This window comes from Podarcis filfolensis (genome assembly GCF_964270895.1).
Source record: "Podarcis filfolensis genome assembly, chromosome: 5".
NCBI lineage: Eukaryota > Metazoa > Chordata > Lepidosauria > Squamata > Lacertidae > Podarcis > Podarcis filfolensis.
Window position 1 is genome coordinate 44,682,415 of NC_139608.1, and position 26,931 is coordinate 44,709,345.

The 26,931-nt window shown below is 43.0% G+C and overlaps 1 protein-coding gene and 1 long non-coding RNA gene across 25 annotated transcripts in view; one reads left to right on the top strand and one right to left on the bottom strand.

The window, feature by feature from the left end:
- Positions 1-18,510, top strand: part of LOC310763809 — a 40,883-nt gene extending 22,373 nt beyond the window's left edge. For all 13 annotated transcript variants that reach the window (XR_014548810.1, XR_014548811.1, XR_014548812.1 and 10 more), the window contains 4 exons: positions 247-321; positions 3,985-4,081; positions 16,448-16,582; positions 17,667-18,510. This is a non-coding gene — a long non-coding RNA (uncharacterized lncRNA). The remainder of the gene's footprint in view (positions 1-246; positions 322-3,984; positions 4,082-16,447; positions 16,583-17,666) is intronic.
- The window catches only part of SH3PXD2A (SH3 and PX domains 2A), a 254,016-nt gene that overhangs the window by 125,615 nt on the left and 101,470 nt on the right, over positions 1-26,931 (bottom strand). For 9 of the 12 annotated variants that reach the window (XM_083616497.1, XM_083616500.1, XM_083616498.1 and 6 more), the window contains 2 exons: positions 23,630-23,706; positions 14,555-14,646 (listed from right to left, as the gene is read on the bottom strand). In XM_083616497.1, coding sequence (XP_083472623.1) covers positions 14,555-14,646; positions 23,630-23,706 — 169 coding nt within the window. Of the gene's footprint in view, positions 1-741; positions 1,007-2,667; positions 2,684-14,554; positions 14,647-23,629; positions 23,707-26,931 lie in introns of those variants that run through there. The other 3 variants (XM_083616491.1, XM_083616490.1, XM_083616494.1) reach the window with 2 other exon arrangements.

A 26,931-nucleotide genomic window follows, 5' to 3' on the forward strand; every position in this document is an offset into this window, starting at 1 on the left:
AAAGGGTAAGGGCAAATCTTGCAAATACGAATATTTTACCAGCTAAATCACTTGTACTAAACATTTTACCAGCATGTCCCCACCCTGCTCAGTACTAATTTGCCACAGCATAACGGGGGGGGGGGGGATGGATTTACTAAGCTACTTGCCTTGAAGGAACTGTTGCTTTCCCTAGGGCAATATCCAAGTGCAATACTGGGGGAAAGGGGATGCCAAACTTTCAGTAACATCTAAATGTCTTAACAGGCAAAACCAAGGGCAGTTAGGACTAACATCTCAAGACATTTGGGAGCCCAAGGCTGCAATCCTGTGCACTTACCTGTGAGTAAACCACATTGAACTCAATCTTTTTTCCTAAGTAGACATACATAGGATTGCACTGTCAACTATCACTGAAGCAGTGCTAAAACTTTTGTAAATGTTTTTCACCCTGAAAATTGCTCACATTTTGCTGAAAATGTAACCCACAAAGCCGCTTCACTTTCCATTTTTAAGTATGATCTTTGTTTAAAGCAGCTGGAGCTGAACATTTGATACAGATTGTGACTTAAAAGTACAACAGGAAAGCCTCAAGAACAGAATAAAGGAGTGCCTGAATCTAATTAAGTGTGATGACAGAGGACAGCCCTCTCACTTCCCACTCAGACCCTCTATGTAGAAGTGTTTATACATCTTTAAGACAAGCCAATGCTTAAAAGCTATGCTAAAGCAGAAGTTGAACATGACAACAGATTTACTTACATGAGGGTTAGAGCATGAAGTTGTCCTTCGTTTAAGGAGCAGCTGGAAAGTGTTCTGCTGTTTAGCTTATGCAAAATACACAAAGCTGCTATTTGTGTTTGCTCGGAGTTATGGGAGGTGGGCCGTGCATCCCAGCACATACACGCAGAGAACAAAGCCTACATGCATACAATATCTCTTACTCCCACCCACTGGTACTTCTCAGAATGAGGGACAGATTTGCATAAGACATCATCTGCAGCCAGTGATAACAGCTGAAGAGCGGAGTGGGACAGAGGGGTTTTAATATGTGATAGATGATCGAAGAGTGAGACCACACAGCCAGTGAATAAGAAGAGGAAAAAAGGGCGGTGCCAGAGAATTCCTAAAACAGAGGGAGAGAAATGCATGTAGGAAAGAGAAAATTTGGAACACACCCGACCTACCAGACCAATGGGAAGCTGCTCAGTGGGAAGAGGACTACCCCACACTATGGGCATTTGCTCCCCCCTCACTAGCTGTGCAGGAAAATGTTCAGACATTATCTTCATTTGTTCTATAAATTAGTCTACACCCAACTTTCACTGGTTTTAGCCAATGAATAGAGGCATAACAATGATTGACATATAGGAAAGCAGATCTTACAAATTCCACAAACATAAAAAGGCCAGAGCGACACACCCACAGTTTACTTCCTGGCTCCTTTATTTTTGTCTTTCCGGGTGGAGAACAGATTATACTCATACTGCAGCGGCTATGAGAAAAAGAGTTACACCAGCCCTGCAAAAGAAACCCAGTTATCAGAGCTATTGCCTCAGTTGACAGGGTGGCAGATTTGTGCCCGCTGGGTCCCTGCTTCCTTGCCTTGCCAGCTAGCCCACCACCCCAGCTCTTTCAAAGCTCTGCAGAACACCTGCTCCATGCCTGTGCTGCCTGAAGCAAATTTAAACTTCAAATTACCAATAAAAAAAAACTTCTAGCCACTACAGAATAATGATACCAGCAGCACTCTCCTGGCCACCCTTCCTCAGAGGGTGTGTGTGTTAACTATGTGTATTTGTTTGTTTGTTTGTTTGTTTGTTTGTTTGTTTGTTTTATTTATTTATTTATTTATTTATTTGGAGTATTTACTTGCCCTGCCTGGGGCAAATAATAAATAAATCCCAAGGAATCCCATTTATGTACTTACTTATAAAAAAATATTTACATACTGCTGTATCATAAAAATATATCACAGCGGTTTGCAACAATATAAAAACATAAAGCAAACAATAAATTTGTAAAAAGTTAAAAGCAAAAAGAAATTAAAAGCAAACACCAATAGACCATTGTGGAGGATGTACTCTTAATACTCTTAATTGCTTGCAAGGGCCTGGAGGAATACAGAAGTTTCCAGCCGGTGTTTAGAAGTTGGCACAGAAGGTGCTCACTGAATCTCTAGTGGCAGGGTGTTGCCGAGGACTGAGCCAATGATGCACTAAACCTTGCATGCCAGTGTGCCACTTTACTACATTAAAGGAGCTGTTGTTTTCTGTACTGTACTTTTCTCTTTTTTTTACATAGAGGAGCATTCAAGAATATGATTTCTCCCCCTGGAAGTGTTACACTTCAAAATTCTATCTGTTGCTTTGAAAAGAAGCCTCAAGAGAACCTGAACAGCCTTTACCAAAGGTGTCATGGACTTTGAGGAAACACGAACTCAGGGCGAAAAGGAGAAATGAGCTAAGAGCAAGACATTTTTGGCAAACCCTCATTGTGATCAACTCCCATCCAGAAACCTATGTCCCCGCTGTGGAAGGATGTGTGGATCCAGAATTGGCCTCCACAGTCACTTATGGACTCACTGTGTTCATGGAAGACAATCTTACTTGGCTACGAGTGATTGCCAAAGAAGAAAGAAAACCCTCTTAAGCTTCACCATGCAGAGAATAAACAATCACAACTCACCATGTTCCATTCTTGTCTTTGCTAATTAATTTCTATGACCAAAACTGGGGCAACACTCTCACTCTCTCCCTTGCCCACCGGTGCTCTTTGAATGGCTGGTTGAAACAACAACATTAATGGTTTCCAGTTGAACTGAAACTATTAGAAAGACGATGGCTCTCAAGAAAAAAGGCATGTTATTTCTGTTGTTTCTGCTGCAGCTGTATGAGTCACATCAGGCTTTCTCTCCCCTCCCCACCCCCAGCCTTATTCTATTAGGAACAATCCCTGGGAAGATTTTGGTTCCAGAGAGGGGGAAAGTTGGCAGAAACAACCCAATTCCCATATGTTCTGCATGATTTTAAAAAGGAAGCTAACTGCCTTTAGTTTTGAAGGCCCAACTCCCAAGAATGGCTTTGACCTAGTAAAAGAAAATCAAGAGGTTTCTTCTCTTTTCTTTAAATTTACCCATGACTTCTCATATTCTGTTCCAGGAATGTCTTGGAAGTTTTTCTGGCAACTCTTTTCAGTTGGTGTCAATATTGTGGTTTTCTGCTGGGCACATATTACCGGTAAATGCTGGATAGTATCCCAAAACTTGCTTGACAGGGATAGCCAGCCATGACCACCTTGTGTCCTCAAAATGGGGGTTCCAGTAAAGTGACTGTGCACACCTGTGCAGAAGTGCACATTGCCCAGCCATTACCACAGAGTAGAAGTCCAGAAGTAAATATAACTTGGGCCTATAACTTATTTAAAAGTGAACATACCACAGCCAAAGGAATACTCAGCGATAGCTGGGTGGAGTCCAACTGCTTCTCCGCCCCCAAGGCCAACACTTTCTAAAAGCCTTGCTGCACCAATAACACACCGTTCCTGCCTTCGGCCCCCACACAGGTGCTGCCTGAGGCAAGTCATTTCACCCTGATGCATGCATTTGTTCAATGTTTTATCTGCCAGCGATGGCCTTCACCACCGGTTAAATGTGTGGACCTAATGAAAGAGCAACTTTACAGCCTTATCCTATTTCCTGGAAAATACTATGTAGGGAAGTGGGTGTGTGTGTGTGGAGAGATTGTGCTGTTGCAACCTCATTAAGTCTCCACTCAATACTGGATCAGCTCTACAGATGCATGCTGCACCTGTGAAGGAACGGAAAAGGCATAGCTGGTTATGTGTGCTGCAAAGCTGTGCATGGCTAGGGAAGGGGAATGAAGAAGAGAGGGCATGTTTAGTTGGCATTGTATGCACAATGCCAGGATGAGGAAGACTGTTACGTGCATCAGTGCAATGGGGTACTTCATATATTTTCTCCCACTAAAATATGACTCCTTCCAGTCTGGGCAACATGGCCAGAAACTCACACTCCCAGACCCAAAAGTAGACACGAAGAAGCAGAGGTTGGAGAAGAGTACAAGCATTTGTTATTCTCAAGGTAAATACTGTATTTTCAGTTGGATTTTTGTAATTTGGTTTTGTTTGGCACTAGTTTTCTTGCAGACCAGATGCAACTTTCTTATAGGTCATGTTCAAATGGTGCACACTGTTATTTTCCTGGCTCACCTAGAAACAAAGTGCATCTTGCTTTCTGACAAGTTAAGATCTAACCTTCTGGACAGTTCTGCCAAACCAAACATGAATGCTTAATATTGAAATGTCAAAATCTCCCCTGTAACATGCAACTGAAATGTTCAGTGCTTGGCTGAATATCATTCTTCAACCCCCTTTATCATCTTTCTGTTTGTACTCTGGTTGAAAACTTTAAAAGCCCCAGGCATCCCCTATGAAAAATTAAGCACCAAATGGTACGAAAGATGTTCATTTTCATACACTGACCCAGGTAAAGAGCACATTTTTCAATCCTCCTTTCCCCCACTGCCACTCAGAGATGGGCTAGAAGCCAAGTCTGTGCCGGTAAGCTTGTTTTTCTATTTAAAGTGTTCATTTTTATTAATAACCCTTTAATGTCTACACACTGGCACTGTAGGAGTTGTATTTCCATGTTATGTCATCGGGAGCTATTATGTATTTAATTCCTGAGCCCACAAATCCATATGGACATCATTAAACATATATAGCATAGCATTAAAACTCTGTTCCACCCCCCTCCCAAAAAAAAGCCCAACCCCCAGCTAAGGTCATGGGAAAGAGAAACAGGCAAGCAGGGTGATTTTAGCGTTACATTTTACTATGCACAACTTTAGGCAGTTTTTTGTGCACAATAGGTTGCGAGTTGGGATGCGGGTGGCGCTGTGGGTAAAACCTCAGCGCCTAGGACTTGCCGATCGCATGGTCGGCGGTTCGAATCCCCGCAGCGGGGTGAGCTCCCGTCGTTCGGTCCCAGCTCCTGCCCACCTAGCAGTTCGAAAGCACCCTTAAGTGCAAGTAGATAAATAGGTACCGCTTTATAGCGGGAAGGTAAACGGCGTTTCCGTGTGCTGCGCTGGTGCAGGCTCACCAGAGCAGCTTCGTCACGCTGGCCACGTGACCCGGAAGTGTCTTCGGACAGCGCTGGCCCCTGGCCTCTTAAGCGAGATGGGCGTGCAACCCCAGAGTCGGTCGCGACTGGCCCGTACGGGCAGGGGTACCTTTACCTTTACCTTTACTAGGTTGCGAGTTGCCCTGAGCTCTTGTTGGAAGGGTGACTAATACCTGAGCCAAATAAATAAAAGTGGGGTTGTGTTAATAAACTTGGATGGTGTTGAGGCCATAGGGCAAAACCCTTACCCATGTAAGCTTTGCATGTGCACCCAGATATATTTACCATATTCAATGTCTGATTTCTGTACAGTATTAGCACACCAGGTGCTGATGGCCTGGGCATGTTTGCTGCTGGCATGCAAGTGTTACACAGAAATGGGTCAGGTTATGTACTAAGTACATCTAAATGCACATGGAAAGCTTACAGATGAAGCCCTGGCGGTGTTCAATGACACTTTTTGTGGGGTTGGCCCACAGTAAAAGTTTCTAAAAGATCAATATGTACAATAGTAGAGAGAACAAAGAAATCCACTAAAATACATTTGTAGTTATTTCCCCATAGAAGATGAATCATGAACCCAAATTGTGCTTAAATATCCCATGGGAACAATTTATATATTCTCACGATCAGAATGCATTGGGATATCCATCCATTTCCCTATGTCTCCGAAAAGTTACACACCATGCATTTAAAGCACATGACTTCTTCAAAGAATCTTGGGAACCGTAGTTTTCCCCTCACAGAGCTACAATTCCCAGCACCCTCAACAAACTACAGTACCCAGTTTGCAGGAAGAGTAATGAAAGTGGCAAATCCATCAATGAAATGGGAAAAAAACATTTTTAGGTGTAATAGACTGGTGGAATTAATCTCATAAAAATTAAAGCTGAAGTTTGAAAAATATTTATTTCCCTGTACATCTAGAAACACCAACACACAAACTTGCACAATGTCTGTTCCTCATCTGCTGCAAGCATCATAGCACACACTTTACTATCAGGGCCTCTTTGGTATTTCCATCTGGAAAAGGACTTCCGGGTTAGCGCCAACGACGAATGGCGGAGTTCCTCCGACCGGAGGAACGGGCTCTGTGGAAATTGGGTCTTCCCGTCGCGGCGAAGGCGGGGACCCGCTAGAAATCCCAGGCGGAGAAGCCTGGGAACGTGGGGTTCGGCACAGCACCAAGAGCACCTCCCCTACTCGCGAGGAAACCCCTTTCCGGGGCTCCGGAGTGAAGTGGGGTGAGCAGCGCGGTGCTGCGAACCGATTGCTATTTCCACGGAGGGAAGCCGCACAGCCATTGCCGGAGAGCGCTGACTTTTTCCTGATGACAATTGGACTCTAAATCAAGTACCCATGAGTAAAAACGGAAAATTGGATCAAGAAATCAGTAAAATTTGTGAATTAGGCAACGAAGCGGGAAGGTTTAAACAGGAAGTCCACCTTCCGCTTTTTGTATATAGATTGAAGCAAAGACCTTGCAATCTAATAGCCTGGAAAACTGTTTTAAAGTTGGAAATTTCCTGCATCTACAACCAATAAAACCCCCTTGGAAGCAGGAGAAAAGGGGGGGGGGATTTGACTGTTTAATCCTGCAGGAGGAGAGTAAAGGAATTTAAGTTTCCATCGTCCCAAACCTGGGGACGGGGTGTCTGGACAGAAATTGTTTGAGACGTCCATTGATTGAAAGTGGAGCATTTTGACAGATAGTTAAAAAAAAGAGAGAAACAAATTAACTTCAACGCTACTTTCTGCATTTCTGCATTTTAAAGAAACAAAGTATTTGAAAACCGAAAGTAATCTCCTTTGTTGGATACATTTTAAAAATGGATACAAATAGAAATTGTGTCCCCTAGAGGGAGCCTGTCAGTTTGTTGTTGCAGCTTACTTGGAGACCTTACAGCTGCGAGATTGGGATCGTGGGACCAGCCGTTTGACCTTGAACAGAAATGTGTTGGAAGGAAGGTTTGGTGTCTGCCCTTGGCATGACAAATGCTTTGCTGGAGCAGCTGCATGAGAAAATGAACTTGATGAATGAAAAGTTGGACTTGATGAATGCTGTAGCCAGTGAATATGATTTAACAGGAAATAAGGATAAAGAAGCTATACAGCGACCAATTCAGGAATCTGGTTTGACAGGGCAAGTCCAAGGGCAGATGAGGAAGGAAGAGGCTGCGATTACACCGCAAACAACACAAATGGAGAGACCCAAAGTCCTGCAGGAGCAAAAGCCACTGCATTGGAAGATTGAACTTGGAGAGTGTCTGGAAGTTTTTGGAGTCAAGGAAGCTCTTAACTCTAGTGGGACTATGAAACAGGTGGACAACTATCTTTTGGATAACTATTTTTTGGATTACAAAGATGATGACGGGGAGTGGGACTGTGGGGAATGGGCTAGTCTGATGAACGAAAATGGAAATTATTACCGGATGGAATCCTCCGGAGACCCACTCCCCAAGGAGAAAGGGGAGAAACTACGAAATAAATCAACAAAAGACAAAGAAGTGCGTAAGCACAAACAAGAACAGGAAAATCTGCAGAAGGGGCCTAGAAGAGACTTAAGGGCCTCGGACATAAGATCACCAGATTGATGGACTGGATGTAATGGTCAGAAAGGACTGACATAACCCAAGACCAGGAAGAAGGGACGTAGGATAAAAATTAGAGATATCAAGAAAAATTTCTTTTTATTTTTGGAATTAGTGCAACATTAATGAAATATCAGGGAACATGCTGGAAAGGAACTAAATTGGCTTTAGTAAAAAAGATTTAAGGAGTTGTGTATGAATATGGTTTAAATTTTGAAATTTTAAGGTTTTTAAGATAAGATAAGGTTAAAGAAATTAAGGTAAATTGAATAACAGAATATATTAAAAGATGGAAAAGATATGTTGAATTAATAAATAAGATAGATTGTTAAGATAAATTATTTAAATTAAAATTGAGAAATATGGGAAGAATTTGCTGGAATAATGAATTAAATTAGAATACAAAAAGGGAGGTGTGAGGAGGTTCAAGAAATAAGCAAATGAAAAGATGTAATTTGAGATTTGCATTTTTCTTCTTTTTTGGTTTTTTCTTTTTCTTTTATTTTTTTGCTGTATTTTTCTTTTTTTTCTTTTTTCATACTTATGTATTCATGAAAGTTTGAATAAATATCATTTTTTTTAAAAAAAGATATTTCCATCTGGAAGAGGCAAGTGCTGCCTCCCAGAAGTCTGAAAACTACCTTTTAATCTCCTATTCTCCTTGATCTACTTCTTTTTCCACCACTTGTTCTAGCTCCCCAATGAATTCAAGGATCACTCATCTGTCTAGTTTCTGATGCTCCTTAAAATGCTCACAAACTTTTCTCAGAAGGAGCTCTTAAATTTACCGTATTTTTTGCACCGTAACACTCACTTTTTTCCTCCTAGAAAGTAAGGGGAAATGTCTGTGCGTGTTATGGAGTGAATGCCTACGGATGGCGGGGGGATCTGCTGCAGTTGTGAGCAGAGGATCCATGGTTCCCCTTCCTTCCCTCCTCCGTGGCTCACTTTGAAACAGCAAAGCGGGAGAAGAGTCGCTGAGTGGGGAGGAGAGAGGGACAGGGAGCCTGCTTGCTTTAAAGGAGCAAAGCAGGAGAGGAGAGGAGTCCTGTCCGGTTGGCTCCTTTAAAGCAAGCAGGCTCTCTGTCCCTCTCTCCTCCCCACTCAGCTTGCTAAATAGCAGCAAAGTTTTTCAGCTCGCTAAGCCGGGGAGGTGGGAGAGAAGCAGAGCCTGCTTGCTTCAAAGCACCAAAGTGGGAGAGGAGAGGAGCCTTCTCCTCTTATACCCCTCACCTGCATTATTAGCAGCGTCCTTCTCCACCCACCCCACGCGTGTTCCTTCTCCCCTTAAACCCCTCGCCTGCATTATTAGCAGCATCCTTCTCCACACACCCCACGTGTGCTCCTTGTCCCTTGAGTGCTTTTCCTTCCCTCCCCACCTAAAACGTGGTTACAAAGCACAGATCCACATGGATCCTCAGGATTTTTGCACTGGGTCACCCCAAATTCACCATCAGATCACACAGCATGTCCATGGCTACAGCTTGCACCAAAAAAATCACGCACCCACTGTTGCCTGGGCCTGCAGTGGTGCAAAAATGTGGTTACAAAGCATGGATCCACATGGATCCTCAGGATTTTTGCATTGGGCTACCCCAAACTCACTGTCAGATCACATGTCTGTGGCCACAGCATGAACCACAAAAATCATTTAGAATAGAAAAAAAAATTCATTAAGAATATTTTTTTCCTTGTTTTCCTCCTCTAAAAACTATGTGCGTGTTATGGTTGGGTGCGTGTTATAGAGCAAAAAATACGGTAATTCAGGTGATTCCATTCCTTCAAATAGGGCCAGTCACTAGTCTATGCAGGTGAAGAATTTTTTTTAAAGAAGGACTGGGAGAAATAAAACTCTTTAGATGGAGCCACTTGTATGTCCAGATTTCATGATCCATTTCTAGCCTTTTACAGCCTGCTGCGAAGACATGCATTTTAATGGCTTTAGCCTCATCGCTATCTGAACAACAGGGGCTTGATCTGTGTATTGAGATGGAATAGGAGAACAATGGAAGCTTTTATTTTATGCTTCTGGGCAGCCTAAAGGAAGTTTGCAAGAATGGAGTTCAGCTGTGCTGTGATATTTCCTCCACCACCACTCAGTGGGGGGAAAAGATTAACAGATTAAAGGCCTTACCCAACAAGACAAGTGCATGTGTACACATATTCAGGTCCCATATCTAAGGGTCTACTGCAACCTCAGGATCATTTGAAGATGATTAATCACCCTCTTCTGCTTCTTTTGATCTCACCATCGCAAGTAGTTGAAGAATCTTAAAAGTGGAAGTGAGAAACTTACCATGCATTTTTTTTTCTGATGGTACTTACATTGTGATGTTTATTCATTTGGTGTATTGTTGCCTTAGGAGCATATAATTAGGATGTCATAGAGTTTAATATTACTTAAACTGGGGCAGCTTCACACACACACACATGGTTAATTAACATATTTTACAATGACCCCAACTTTACATATTGGTAATGAGAATTCTCATGATGAAAGGTGCCCACTTTTCACTTAACATTCTTGAAACAGATGGACCATATTGTCAATATAACCATGCTGTCTTTTAAGAACTGTTAAGTTCTTAAAATTCTGCTTCTCAATGTGCCATTCTCTACTCCAAGTCATTGGATTCCCCATCATAATTCAACAAAGCAATCGTTTTGGTTCTAACTTTAAGCCTACAATCTTTTTTAAAGTAATAGGGAGGTTGGATTACCAGCAAGTAGTTTCCAGTGGTTTCCTGACAATTTTTCAGAGAACCCACAAAACTCTAATTAAAAGCAAATGCAATTGGACAGATAAAATATCCTGAGGTTCACCACAATGCTTTGATGTCTGCCTTCTGAGAAGGGTGTTGAAATCTCTTGAATATGGAATATATACCACAGTTGACTCTTGCAGTTGCCCTTCATTGGCTTAGGCTAGAATACTTAGTGCCACTTCCAAGGATATGAGAGTCACAAACTGAATGGCTTGAACCCTGGTTTTCACATTCCAAGGAGGTGCCTCTGCAAAGTAAACTTTCTTACTCAGCCCTTCCACAGCTGCCCATGCTTAATAGATTACATGAATTCAACATGAGTACATCAAACTGACCTATATCACAACATGAAGTATTTATTTAGTGCTTTGGGGATGTTCAAGATGTTTAATAGAATCCTAGTCATGTTCGTCTCTCCCTTCCCTCCTTGATAACTTGAGCACTCATCCTGTTCACCCCATTGTCTCAGCTGCCTCATGCTTTCCTCTCCCTAGCTTCCTCCTTTGCCCCATGCTTTTAGGCCGGCTTCCTCACTCACTGCCATGGCCATTATCTCAATCTTGTGTTCTGCTAGAACAATCTTTTCTCTAACATGATCACAGTCGTAATGGCATTTCCTCTGGTAGCTGAGGCCCCGTTCTGAAAATCAGGTCTAGGGTTATCTGTGAAATTTCAATTAAATCAGAAGCTCTGATAGTTTGATAAGCTGCCTGTCGTTTTGAGTCAAAACATGAGGTTATTTGATCTGCTGTTTGTGTTTCTGGGGGCCAGAGTGCATCAAAGACTATCAGTGCAGACAGGCAGAGAGACTGATGATGTGGTGGTGACTTTACCAAGCAGTTTTTGACATTTATCTCTTGGATACGATATTCTTTAAAGCACCTAAAAGCTACCTACTTATCTTAAAAGAAATTAAAACTTTTTTTAAAAAAAAAGAAAAGAATGTGGCCTTGTTCGAATATTTTCTTTGAAGAAGAAATAATTTAGAGATACTGGGATGTTTGAGACATAATGCCAAACCACAGCTTAGTGCCACATGAGGGAGACTTGAGCCTCACACAGGGCTCATCCACAGTTTTGCTTCACCCATATTTTGATTGTATTGTGTACCAATTAATTCACCCTAGTCTGAGAGCTTTTTTGCATTTTTATGTGACTGTCCCTTGCAGAAATACGATCTTACCCACTGAGTTGGATCTTTTCAGATGTGTGGAAAATCTGAAGAGAGATTTTGCTTAACCAAACTTCAATTGAGTGGGTAAGATCAGATTTTTCCAATGCACAGCTATGGAACAACAAGAAAAGCTCTTGGACCCAGAGGAATTAATGCACAATATGATCAAAATACAGGCCAAGCCAAAGTGTGGATGAGACCTCAGGCTCACAGGCTCCTTCCCCCGTCCCCTTTCCTTTCATGACAGGATCCCCTCCTAGCTTCAGGCATTGTTTGCAATTTCATCTGAACCAGCAAACCATGGTTTTCCTTGTCCTACAAACCAGTATGGAAACTAGGATCAAACCATGGTTTGCAATCCTAGTTTGTGGTGTTAAGTTTTGCAGATTTGTACAAAGTGGCAGACAGTGGTTTGCCACAAACAAGGAAGGGAGGGAAGAAATTTCAGCCTGTACGGCGAAGAGAGAAAGCATGAGCTCAATGGTCTTTAAAAGCTTGTACGCATTGCACCAATCAATGTTTTGATATTACATCTGAACCAGGCTACTGAGTGCTTTTCTTACAAATAGCATGTACAGAATATATGAGGAGTTTAGCAGATAAGCTCAGATAAAAAATAGGGGCATCTTTTCTATTCAAGAAATGTTATCAATTAATCATGAATTGTATTAATCAATTAAAACTGTGTAGCTTTACATATGAATAATAAAAAAGCTTTTTTGAAGGACAGGGTTATGTCAAAGTAGGTCACACTTGAAGTAGATCCAGTGGGCTTAAAATCACTCATAACTAACAAGTGCATTGATTTCAGTGGGTTTGCTCCGAGTGTGAGTGAGATACAGCCCAATCTTTCTTTCACTGATGATTATGTATGTTTATGTATCACAGAAGTCACCTTCTCAGAAGTGGCATCTCTAACTCACGTCAGACAAAAGGGGAAATGCTTCTCATGAGATGGCACTAGTCACCTGCAGTTTTATAATCAATACATTGGGGTGTGTTTGTGTGTGCGTGTGCGTGTGTGTGTGTGTGTGTTGCCTGGAAAATCTGTTTTTATTTAGTCACTCAAAAGGTGTGTGATCATGCATGCACTTGGGGCAGAAAGGGCTCCATTTCCTCCCATTTTTAAACACATAAATAAATCTTTGCATGTAAGAGGAATGCCTGATAACCTCCTTCTACCTCTAGGTCAGGATGAGAACATCTGGCTGGACTGCCAATATAAATTCAATTATATACCATGGTAAAACAGTTCAGATCTCCAAAGATATCAATTACTTTGCTAGAAACCAGAGAGCAGATCAATAAGTGCAAAAGCAATTTTCAGAAACAGGCATATTTCTTTTTCTTGAAAGCAGAGTGGATAGGTGAATAGAACTACCTTTCTTATGCAGAACATTATGGAATTAGCGATGCAGCGTGACAACCAGCTGTAGCGATCTATTTGCACAATGGATTTCAATTTGTGTAAACAGGGCTCATTCTTCCTCCCCTACTCCAAGAATCTGCCCATGTGCCCCTAAAATATACTCTGAAGGCTTGCAGGACCCCTCTGAAGTAGATTGCGAGGTACGGCGATTGCAGGGAGAAGGGGAGGGGAGGCAATTCCATTGCATCTGCTGGTGAAATGTCAGATTTCATGCACAACTGGCTTCCTGTCCAATCACAATATTTTGAATTAGGTATTCGTTTAGATGCATAACATTTTTATTACCTTGTTTGTTTGTTTGTTTGTTTGTTTGTTTGTTTGTTTGTTTAGCTAGCTAGTTAGCTTGATAGATGCTCAACCACTTTCAAGGTTCATCATTTAAAATCTGATCAGAACAGGGCCCACATACCTGTTCCCAACTGAAATACTCCCAAAGTTGCAGAAAATATATGAGGAGGAAAAAATCATGTAGGGCTAACCACAGCTTTGCGGGTGAAATTAGGTCAGGAAAACAGCATGAAGAAAATAGTTCGAATTTACTCCAGCACTACTGCTCCAATCCCTCCACCCCACTTACTGCTGTTTTAAGATGAAAATATTTGGACATACATAATGTGTAATTTAGCTTTATATCGCCTGGTAGCTACATCCCACTAGTAAGCAGCTGCAATACAGATGAGGCAGAGGAACATTCACAACTCCTTCCTAGGTACACTTGATGCCCTTTTGTTGGGTTGACAGAGTACTAGGAGGCCAGAGAGGATAGCTCATTTGGTAGAGCATGAGACACTTGATCTGAGAGAAGTGAGTTTGAGCCCCACATTGGAGGGGGGGAGAAACCCCCCCGCTAATTACAGTCTGCTGGGAGGAGATATATAACACAAATAATATAGTTATTGGTAATTCAGCAGAATGGTAGGTATATTTCTCTTCTGCATCCAGCAGAATCTGCTCTCTTGGTGTGATTGATTTTGCTTTCGGCTTCCAAAAAATAGGCTCTCCGGATATTGTATCCGTCACGGATCATAATCAAAGCCTTGCAAATCATCTTTGAGCATGAGTATATCTGGTAAGGTAGACGGTGATTAAAACTTGATATTTTAACTGGCAGGATTTCCTTCAGCTGATAAAGCCAATACTTTTATGACTTTAATGATTCCTTGGAAGAACACAATTAGGCAAACTAACAAAGCGAGAAAAGTTCTGTCCTCTGACCTATGATTAAACAGATGCCAAGTTTGTTTCAATTTTCCTCTTGCATAAGCGCGCGCACACACACACACACACACACACACACACACAGACTTACATGTGCCAAATTATAGTCTCATTTCCCTGGGAATTAAAAGCTTAAAATAAAACCAAGTGTTCTTCCATCCTCTGGATGCGATAAAATGCAATGACCTTTAGCTTCCTTCCTCGCTAACAAAATTGGAGAAGTGCAGCAGCAAAAGCAACAATGGAACTTACTCTTTAGGAGGGTTTAGGTCCTCTGGTCTGGTCTCAAAGAACTGAAAGACTTCATCACACTGTGAAATGTGAGGGGGAAGCTTCACCAATGCCTGTTTTAAAATATATATAAGGGAAAGTCAGTTTTTTTAAAATATGCCAAGTAACAAGATTTTTTTAAAAAAAAAGTTTTGGATCATATCAACCCAGAAATGTTAGTGAATAAAAACAGGATGACATAAAAACACAAATTGGACTTACAAACTTGGTCTTCAAGCAGATTCACAGCAGTTGATCCTTGTTCAATATTCCCCAACCTTGGGCCCCAGATGTTGTTACACTACAATGCCCATCATCCCCAGGCAGCATGGCCACAGGTCAGGGGTGATGGGAGGTGTAGTCCAGCAACACCTTGAGACCAAAAGGTTGAAAAAGCCTGCTTTAGTTGGTCGTCCCTTTCTAGGCACGGGACAAGCAGAAATGTAGACTAGTTCTTAGTGATGGAGAATTTTCAAAGAGAAAGACACCATCTCTTGTAATGGTATCATTAGCTGGTATAAAAGGAAGAAACAATCTTATGCTCTATATTTAAATAAGCACAAAAGCTAGCTGTTCTGGGTCAAAACATACCTATACTATTCTTGTTTAATGTTTTGTTTAAAAAACAGAGTCCTTGACATTATAATCTCACTCATTTCATAATTCATTTAAAGATGCTTTACTTTGAACATTTGACCTATTGTAGTTATAGATGGGCAAGGTGCCATTTTATACTTCCCAATACCTCCAACCAATTAATTTACTTGAGATTTATATCCTGTTCCAAGAGCACTGTTGTGCATCATGGTTTTGAGTCTTGATGAAAGGTTCAGATATCCTTTGATCATTATCCTGTGCAAAATGATGCCATGGTGATCCATGTCTATTATTTATTTATTTTTCAAAAAAGGTATTAGGAATACTTCCTTCCAATTTCCAATGGCTGGTGTTTATGCACAGGATCAGACAGAACAATTTTGACTTCCCAGATTGCAAAGAGATTTAAACAAATCAGCAAGGATAATGGGTAGGAGTTTTTTTTACTATTTTTTCTAAGGGCTCGTCCACACTACTGCTTCTCACGTGCCTATAAAGCACATGTCTGAGAGGTTTTCTGTTTGACCAATGCTTTCTGAGTATGAGTCTCAGAGGTTTTCCCCTTACCCTACTCATTTCCCAAGGAAAACATGCTCTTTGGCTCTAAATAGAAACAAATGGAAATCCATGGAAAACCCAATTGCTGTTCGCTCCTAATGAGAGCTAAAGAGTGGTTTTCCCCGGGGAAAAGTATGGGTAAGCCCTGAGACAGGTTGTCACCAAAGAGTTCAGTATAACCAAATCTTCTCAGACTTATTATAAACCCATTCACCAGAATGAGGTTGCCTGGCTTATCTGGATGTAAAAGCAGATTTTTAAAATTGTTTTTTTCTCTCTAGATAGGTCTTTGCCGTTATCTACCGTTATCTACGGTAACTCTTTTACTATGTGCCTGATTTATAGTGCTCTGATACCTTGTTCTGTAATGATGCATATTTTTTTAAGCAATTGCTTTTCATTGTTTCTTTATGTTTGTTGATCTTGTTAGTTGCCTTTCATATTTGGAAAAAAAAATTCCTTTCCATTATTTAATGAAATTTGATAAGGTTTGTTTATTTACGTTGGCTGTTTATATACTGTTTAATCACCCAAGCGTCTAAGTGGTGCATATACATATTACGGGGGGGGGGGGGACCATGCAGTGGATAGGATCAATTAAAATTAATCATAAAAACAGAAGATCAGTTTGACTGCAATTATATTGCCATGATGTGATTTGAAAATGTGAGCTGGACTGTGATTATATCCACGATTTATGATATGATTTTCTTGGCACAGGAGTTAAGAAAGTCCACCCAGACTGTTAGAAGACCCCCATATTTCCTTCTTTTTCATGGCTTCCTGCCTGCACTAGGAGCCGAAAAAATCCCAAAACCTTTTATGCTGTTTTACTTCTGTGCATGGTGATTAGAGGTAAATACTTTTCATTAATTGTGTGAAATACTGGTATTGTTTCCATATAACCAATAGGGAGGAATTGCTGAAACTATAAAAGCTGGTATGGCCCACAACCATGCAAGGGCACTCTGAGATCCCTGTGTTTGCATTCAGGTGCCTGTGTTAATCCAATCCATGGTTTGCAGGATCAGGCACTGTACATGCATAATCCCTCCTCTCCTTTCCCCTTCAGTGCTTGGTTTAATGAAACACATCCTGATTTTATGAGCCAAATAAGGATTGCAAGCCAAAGTTTAAACTTGAATTTGCAATTTTGGTCTGGAAATTCAAACCAGTTTGTAGTCTGACAAACCAGGAAGTGTTCCATTAAGATGGGCCTGCTTATAGGAAGAAAGATGAGGAAAGAGTGAGTTCATACAAAGCTTGTCCCCAAGACTTTGTTGAACGACTAGACAGCATGACATCTGAATAGAACCTGTGTAGATTGTTTCTGCAATTGAGCTAGCCTCACACAGCACCAGTAGTGCAAATTGTCCTTACACAATCTAGTGGGGTTGGGCTGCAAGCAATAGCTTTGTTGTAAGCGACAGCTATATCAATTTGCTTCTTTTACTTCAAAACAGAAGATATATGTACTTTGCGACTGGAGAAGATGAACACACCATTTCTTGGGGGTTTTTTTCCCCCTAAGGAAAAGGTTAATGAAATGTCAAGACATTGCTGTGAGAGTAAAGGCTACGTAGCCCTGCTCACATTTGTCAATTTTTCAAAAGGCTAAAAGATCCCTGTAGCACTTGAGTGGAGGGAGAGGGAGCAAACAGCCTCTAAAGCGTTTGGGGAATATTGTTGTTTTGAAATCTCAAATGCTTTTTAAAAGCTCACAAAACGGCAGGGACATCAGAGTGGGAAAATTGTCACTCAATCAAGTACTGATTTAATAGGCACTATCGAAAAATGTCAGTGATACTCACGGAACCACGTTCTGCAAGTGCCTCTACATTCTGGGCTCAAGTGGTTTTGGAGTCGTTCCCTTGGGAAGTGTAATTCTATTAGAGGGCAAAGGCTTTTTAATGCTTATTTATTTATCTTGTTGGATCAGGATACTGGGCTGAAGAGACTTTGGTCTGAATGATCCAGAAGGACATCAGAAGGAATTAAGTAGCAGAGGACGGGGGCATGGAGAAGGGGAATGGACAAGGTAGCAAAGAAGCCACTGGCTTAACAAATGGAATTAAATGTTTTGGCAAATAAGAATGGAAAAGGCATTATATGCATTAACAGTGCAAGATACATTGCAAACACATTTAGAGAGGCTTTATGTGACCACACCAGTTGAGAACCCTTACTAAAGAATGAAATGTGTCTGGTATAGAAAGCCTATGAAGAAGTAGCTCATTATTTCAGATTGGGGGAAACTGCAAAGATGAAAGAAGAAAGCTGCTTCAGATGGGCCCTGGAAGAGTTCAATTCACACAAAAATAATGCCAAGTTTGCTAACAGGAAAATGATCCAGGGAGATAAATTCCAGTGGGCAAGAAATATTTACAAGCGCAGCTCACACAGTCTTGCTGATTACCAGGCAAAACATTCAGAGTTCTGTTGTTTGTGTTTATATACATGAAAAGATAGATCCCTTACTGTGCCTGATCCTCAACTTGCCTCTGGAAAGACTTCCATCACGGTGCCAGAAAGAGCCTAATTATCAAAGTTGAGTTATTTACTTTAGCAGCTGTATGGCTATGAAACACATCACACGGGTTCTTGGGAGGTCTGCTGAGCAGAGGTAGCCTGGGCATCTCCTGTTCTTCACTTTCAAAGATTCCAGTCAGCTATACAGCAGATCTGATTTTGAAAGTAATATTTGCCATGAGTTTCTCTATATGCAGAGATTGGTGTACTTTGATTTGCATTGCTTCTTTCTGCAGAATAAAATAAATTCCATATCTGCTTTTTCTAGGGCATAATTTGGAAAAATGATTTGATGTGTCCAAATATGGCCTGGTACCAATTCCATGTCGGGGGACGCGGGTGGCGCTGTGGTCTAAACCACAGAGCCTAGGGCTTGCCGATCGAAAGGTTGGTGGTTTGAATCCCCGCTACAGGGTGAGCTCCCGTTGTTCGGTCCCAGCTCCTGCCCACCCAGCAGTTCGAAAGCACGTCAAGTGCAAGTAGATCAATAGGTACCAATCTGACGGGAAGGTAAATGGCATTTCTGTGCGCTGCTCTGGTTTCGTCAGAAGCAGCTTAGTAATGCTGGCAACATGACCCGGAAGCTGTCTGCAGACAAACACTGGCTCCCTCGGCCTATAGAGTGAGATGAGCATGCAACCCCAGAGTCGTCTGCAACTGGACCTAACAGTCAGGGGTACCTTTACCTTTACCAAGTCCATGCTACATATATATACACTGTGTGAATTTGAGGTAGTGATCTACTGACAGTGATACCATTGTGGCAGCAGCAATCAAGGATTGCATTAGACTTTTATGGAAATGTCCACAGTCCAATCATCATCTTAAGACAAGTTTGCTATATATTTGCCAAATGCACATGGCATGAAATTGGCTCTAGACCATTCACATCTATAACACAGTACAGAAGTTAGGTCCTAACAACTATACCAAGTTATTATGTGTTAAACTAGGGCCAGAAAGAACCCAGTTAAATCCCTTCTCTACCACGAAGTCCAATCATCATCTTGCACCTATTTCACAGGATTGTTGAGAGTAACCACAAAACTGTCCAATGTGAAGTTTTTGTGTTTTATAAATTTTATTTTTCTCATCTACATGTTGCTCATATTTTGGCAGGTTTTAGTCTGATAGAGACTTTCACAGAGATACCCTCACACATTGGTACAAGCCAAGGGGCAGCTGAAGAGTTCTGAGGCTAACCAGAGTGGAGTTACACTGCAAACGTTTCGGCCACCCCTTCAAATTCTCTTTTTCACGGTCTATGTTCCGGTTTGTTTTCTTTTATTTATTTTATAAGAGGCACAAATATTTCCTGGTATATTATTCCCTAACTTTGGGTCCAATCATACAAGTTCCAGTGCATGTTAGTTGCACTACATCCCACAGAGCACCACTGTAACTGGAGCAGCATTGTGTGTGTTAGAAAAAAGGGCTGTGTTTGTACGTTGTGATAAACCACGTTGCCATGCAAGCTACACCTGCTGAAATTCACAACTATCAGAGGTGCAAGGGCCTCCCTCTTTTTCACCATGCCACCCTAGCTGACTTGTACACTGGGCATAATATGATGTCTCCAATTAGTGGGCATTTGCATGATCACATTCCATATCATGTGAGTTCAAAGAATCAACTGTGAATCTCAGTAGACAAGGGACTGCTGCTTTTTTAATAACTACAGTGTTGTCGATGGAGCAGCCCTACTAACATTCAATCAGTATAGATGCACACATACACACACAATCTTCATGTCAAGCTGCAGCTTGTACTTCGTTCAGTACCGATTAGAATTTTTAAGAAAAAAAGGGGCCTGACTTCGCTGCAAGGGGACTGCTTTGGTAGATTCCACTGACACAGATAGTAAACATGGCCAAGATGAATACTGACTAGCAGTTAGGTAGCCTTTGTTATCACAGCCATAAATGATATAACAATTTCTCAAGCATGTATTTCTCAGACACGTCCCTCGCGCTAGTAAGGGACCGTCTGCTTCTCAAACAATTGCATCTTAGATAAGTAACCAATGTCTGCTTTCTGGGTGGGGTCAGAGGCCACCTCTACAATCTTGGAGTGAATTCCTGCTTTCTGAGCAGCACGTCTGTTCAGTGAACCCATGACATTATTTCATATGCACATGTTTTGCACAGTTCCTGTCTGAACGATTAATGTGAAGGATACAGTGTGAGTACACGTGGTTACAGCCATTACGCCTTCATTTGCCAGACACTGCATCAATTGTTGCACAAAAGGCTTGATCTCATAAGATAAGGTTTTAGTTCCGTTTTCCCTAGCCAGAGGGTTGAGAATTAATGCTATCTTTTCTTTGGGTCTCGAGCTCTTAGAACTTTGATGCATTTTGCTATCAATACGCTTCTACCACATTATTTTGCCTAAAACTATACCGGGGGAAGGGGGAGGGGAGCAGAAGCTGAACTAATTTTAGAGACCCTGTTTGACCCTCTATTGGTCAGCAAGTGCTAACACCATGGGCATCATATCTTTGCCTCTGTTTAACCATGCTCAGTGAGGGCATTTATAAGATCAATTAATGTAGACTGCTTACTTCCTGATACTCTTTGAGTCTTTGTTCATATGATCAGGATCCAAAAGAATGAGGATACATGCACACACACCATTCTAATACAAACAGCATTTACCGTATTTTTCGCTCTATAGGACGCACTTTTTCCCCTCCAAAAATGAAGGGGAAATGTGTGTGCGTCTTATGGAGCGAATGCAGGCTCCCTGGCTTCAGCGATAGCAAGGCAAAGCCTCCGAAGCCTGCGCTCTGGAGGCTTTGCGTTGCTTCCGCTGAAGCCAGGAGAGTCTGCTCTTTGAGGCTGGCGGTGGGGAAAGCAGCGCTTCCCCCATCGCCAGCCCCAGAGATTGGGGGGCAGCGGGAAGGCGTGCGACGCCTTCCCGCTACTCTCCAACCCGGGTTTGAGGCTGGCGGTGGGGAAAGCAGCGCTTCCCCCATCGCCAGCCCCAGAGATTGGGGGGCAGCGGGAAGGCAGCGATGCCTTCCCGCTACTCTCCAACCCGGGTTTGAGGCTGGCGGTGGGGAAAGCAGCGCTTCCCCCATCGCCAGCCCCAGAGATTGGGGGGCAGCGGGAAGGCAGCGATGCCTTCCCGCTACTCTCCAACCCGGGTTTGAGGCTGGCGGTGGGGAAAGCAGCGCTTCCCCCATCGCCAGCCCCAGAGATTGGGGGGCAGCGGGAAGGCAGCGATGCCTTCCCGCTACTCTCCAACCCGGGTTTGAGGCTGGCGGTGGGGAAAGCAGCGCTTCCCCCATCGCCAGCCCCAGAGATTGGGGGGCAGCGGGAAGGCAGCGATGCCTTCCCGCTACTCTCCAACCCGGGTTTGAGGCTGGCGGTGGGGAAAGCAGCGCTTCCCCCATCGCCAGCCCCAGAGATTGGGGGGCAGCGGGAAGGCAGCGATGCCTTCCCGCTACTCTCCAACCCGGGTTTGAGGCTGGCGGTGGGGAAAGCAGCGCTTCCCCCATCGCCAGCCCCCGAGATTGGGGGGCAGCGGGAAGGCAGGGACGCCTTCCCGCTACTCTCCAACCCGGGTTTGAGGCTGGCGGTGGGGAAAGCAGCGCTTCCCCCATCGCCAGCCCCAGAGATTGGGGGGCAGCGATGCCTTCCCGCTACTCTCCAACCCGGGTTTGAGGCTGGCGGTGGGGAAAGCAGCGCTTCCCCCATCGCCAGCCCCAGAGATTGGGGGGCAGCGGGAAGGCAGCGATGCCTTCCCGCTACTCTCCAACCCTCCTGTGGGCTTTTGGGGGAGATGGGGGAATTCCCCCACCTCCCGCAAAAGCAGGCAAAAGCCGCGCGCTCTTTAAAGGGGCGCGCTCTTTAAAGGGGGGCGAATTCCCCCACCTCGCAGAAAAGCCTGCAAGAGCCGTGCAGCCTTTAAAGAGCGCACAGCTCTTGGGGGCTTTTCCCCAAGGAGGGAGAAGGGACTGACTGGCCGAGTCCGTCCCTTCTCCCTCCTGTGGGCTTTTGCGGGAGATGGGGGAATTCCCCCACCTCCCGCAAAAGCAGGCAAAAGCCGTGCGCTCTTTAAAGGAGCTCCACGGCTTTGCTGGCTTTTCTAGGAATTCCCCCACCTAGAAAAGCCCGCAGGAGCCGCGCAGCCTTTAAAGAGCGAGCGGTTCTTGGGGGCTTTTCCCCAAGGAGGGAGAAGGGACTGACTGGCCGTTTCAGTCCCTTCTCCCTCCTGGTCGAAAAGCCCGCAGGAGTCACGCGGGGCTCCTGTGGGCTTTTGCGGGAGGTGGGGGAATTCTGCCACCTCCCGCAAAAGCAGGGAGAAGGTCTTGGAGTAGCGCACAGGCTGCGTGCAGCCTGTCCACTGCTCCCAGAGCTGGGGGGGGGGGAATCATATTTTTTCCTTGATTTCCCCCCCTGAAAACTAGGTGCGTCCTATGGTCCGGTGCGTCCAATCGTGCGAAAAATACGGTATATTAATTGTTTGCATATTTGGCTGAACAGTGGAGTAAAAAAATCCTTTAAATCAATAAGTACTATTTTGAAAACACAACACGATGATTGTGAAAGGGGCCCAATTATGTGTATGGTGACTGAGAAGTAAGCCCCACTGAATTTTACGGAGTTTACTCAAAAGTAAATGTGCATAGGATTTGCAGCCAGAGAGAAGCAAGAGACAGTTTGATTTTAAGGAGCAGCAGGCCTTTGTAACTTACTTTGAAAAACCACAGTTTCTAGATGTAGCAGCTGGCAACCTCACAGGAGTGAACCTCCAAGGATTCCAGCTCCAGGATCTACAGCAGCTTCCTCTCTGGTCTTTGACCCATAAAGCTCTATAGGTGAGGTATACCTATTAAGCGTCCTCCTTTCTTTCCTTCTTCCATTAGAAATAATACTGAATGAACATGCCTCCCGCAGGCACTGGGTCAAGGTGATCAATCATGTAAATAGTTACTTTTAAAAAGAAAGGAAATACTTTGAAAAATACCATGGGAGTCTTCAGTAGAACTGTGTAACACTGGATGTTCTAGATTATGATGGGATGGGAACACATTGCCACAGGAGGTATTTAAGGAATAATTAAATGTCATAGGGGTGTTGACATCACTTAAGAGAGAGGACTATATTATATATGTCCTTTTCCACTATACACCGCTGGAACTCAAAGGGCGCATTCTGAAGGGTAAGCAGCATTTTCATCTTCCTTTATTTTTCAGATTCAGATTACAGTTAATTCAACTATGCATCTTTTGTTTGTGTGAGAGGGAAACTCTGCAGACATACCAGTAAGCTAAAACAGTCCTGTTCCCCTCTAAATATGCTTGGGTGACCATCTCTCATTGTGTTCTGTCAGTTATCACTCTCCTAAGAAGATAAGAATTCTTACCCTGCAATAGTCATCAATAGGCCGTAGCCTCTTCACAGCGACATCTCGAATGTGACTTCTCCGGAATAGGATTTTACCTAGGGGGGAAAAGAGGATGTAGAAATTGAGCAGGTGCCTCCTAGACAACACTTTGACTATTTGAGCCCAGGTGTGAAGAAAAAGGTTAGAAAGTTGGATCTCTTCATAATGCCATCTCTGAATGAGTAAGGCTTGTGGCAGAACAAGAGGTCTGACAGTTTGGATTTGTTACACTTTTTCACACTCTAGAAAATGTGTGAAATAAGGCTGTCTGTCAGATTTTTAGTACTGCAGGCATCGGTACCCAGTCAAAGGTGTAAGCATGGGTAGGCAAACTAAGGCCCAGGGGCCGGATCCGGTCCAATCGCCTTCTAAATCTGGCCTGCGGACAGTCTGGGAATCAGCATGTTTTTACATGAGTAGAATGTGTTCTTTTATTTAAAATGCATCTTTAGGTTATTTGTGGGGCCTGCCTGGGGTTTTTACATGAGTAGAATGTGTGCTTTTATTTAAAATGCATCTCTGGGTTATTTGTGGGGCATAGGAATTCATTCTTTCCCCCCAAAAAAATATAGTTCAGCCCCCTCTGAAAAAGTTTGCTGACCCCGGGTGTAAGGAATCAGGGCTCAGAACAGTGAGGTCTGAATGCAGGACCCTGGTGTCCTACTGTCTGAACCACCCTGCCTGGAAGCAGTTGCACCAGATGGCTGAAGAATAATACATACAGAACCATCCATTCTGACTAGATCCTACAAAGACTGCTTAGTAGGGCCTGAAAAATGAAGCAGGAAAGCCTGATCACGGTTGTCTATGAGCTGGTAACTTCCAGGTTGGATACTGTAATAACCCTGCATCTATTTCAAGGGTTGCACATGTTTGCAGGATCAGGACCAGGTTCTCATCAACAGCTGGCTGGTGCTGGCTGCTCTAACAATACTTGCTGTCTCTTTGGAGGATAAGAGAATGCATTCCAGCACCCCTCAGTAGCTGGCAAAATATCAATTTAGTGGGTCTGGGTGTGATTAAGAAGACCTGTCAGGCTAAACGAAGGGAGGATTAAACTGGGGGATTAAACTGCATAAATCATGTGTAAGTCTTGCTTCACTTCTCATTCCACTACACCAACACAAGGCAACATGGGATACATGCCTTGGTTTTTCTCGCAATATGGGACCAGGAATGTGAGGCTTAGTTTAGGGCAAACATCCTCCTTTCAAACTGCTGTACAGAAGGACACTATAAAAACATCCTAATTTTGCGGGGTTGTGGTGGTCATTACTGTTTTTACAATACAACAGCCCCCACCTTTTCAGCATTCCAACTAACTGGTGTGCTGGGCAAGCTAAGCAGAAGTTTTAATAATGCGTCATGTGGAGATAGTGCGGATTGTGAACGACTCCCATTCCCCAGTTTCTAATCCAAGCCACAAAGTGAAAACCAGACTGGTGGCGACCATATTTTACAAAATATAAAGCAGCCATAGATGTGGAACAAATGAAAGGCCTCCTGAATTTGTAATCCAACTTCGCTAAGCAGTTTACAAGGAGGCTCATTCCTGCCAACAGCTCCAAAGTACCATAATAGATACAAGGTTTGGACATGAGAAACAAGGCAAGTGTAATGTTATTGTGTGGAACAGAGTAATAAAACAAAATAGAATAAAATAAAAAGGATGGGGTGAGGTTCTAGGATATCCCATATCTGCATTCATTCTTTAAACGCTGCTGCTGCTGCTCTCTAATGGAAGAGAGATTGGGAAGTCATCTGTAGACCATTTAGGCTGGCAAAAAGACCCCACACCATACCCAGTTCAGGAGAAAGGCAGGGATTAATAATAATAATGATTTAACCATTATTGCCCCTGGAGAACTCAGCAGGCAGGAGGAGGAGAAGGATGGGGACAAAACCAGAACAATTTGGCTCTACCCAGGGCTTTTTTTCAGCCAGAACTCATTGGAACTCAGTTGCGGCACCTCTCAGGTATGTGCCATTGCCATTATAAGAGAAAAAGGGAGGTGTTCATGGTGAGTTCTGACACCTCTTTTTCTAGAAAAATAGCACTGGCTCTACCTCTGATTGGCTTGGTCTCCACTTACTGTTGGTCTCCCTGCCTTGGCAAATCCACACCGTGATCAACTCCCGCCCGGAAACCAATGTCCCCACTGTGAAAGGACGTGTGGATCCAGAATTGGCCTCCATAGTCACTTATGGACTCATTTTTAAAACCGTGTTTATGGAAGACAATCTTACTCAGCTATGAGTGATCTCCAAAGAAGAAGAAGCCCTATCTACCCCAATGGACACCAGCCACCACTGAGAGAGAGAAATAAGTAATTTTGGTCCAGGCATTGCATTTTCGGCTATAGCATTTCCCCCACATACTACCCCTTCCTTTCCACAAACATGCACACACAATCTTGCAAAATCCCAATTTTAATTTGTTTTAAAATATGCCTAATTCGAATGATTTATTCCAGCACAGAAACTGCGTTGAGTTTTTAGTGCTTACATTTTTATGTTAGACTCTTGTGTACAATCATTTCCGTCACAGGGAAATTCAAGCTACTGTTTAAAGATTTCTTGAAGACCTGGGAAGATCAAATATCCCCATTTATTGCCAAGAGATTTATGATGATCTGTATTGGTCCATCATCAGGAAGGGAGTTCATCTGGCACAACTCTAATTGACTTGCTAGTTGAATGCATCTTTAAGCCTTCCTTAGAGCTGTATGATTTGCTCTGATTTTTAAATGGAGAATTGCTCCTAACGTTGTTGCACCATGTCTGTATAGGGCTGGATAAATGGGGGGGGGGAGAGCTATAACACCACTACCACCACCCTCTTTAAAGAAATATATTTCTCCTCTTATCTGTAGTCATTTTTAGGCACTGGAGGAGAACAGATATACAATTGGTACTGGGAAACAAACTTCCTTTATGCTTCTCACCATGAAATTCCTTCCATCACTCTGCAGGAGAACAAACACTCAAGCCTCTGTTACATACAATAAAATTCATAAATGACCATTATAGGCAAGCTGTCTGAAGCCACTTGGACATCAACAAGAGGAAATCAGGGGTGGGGAGACACAGAGAGTGTTTTGTTGACAGAATGTCAACTACATCCTTCTCATCACAGTGCAACCAATAGCCAAGGAGTTGCACAAATATACCAACTGAAACTGCATCCAAAAAGATACCCTTCCTACAGTTTTACAGGATAAATTAAAGACTTCTTGCATCATCTCTCTGATAACTCCTTGAAGAAAATAAAAACACCCAAG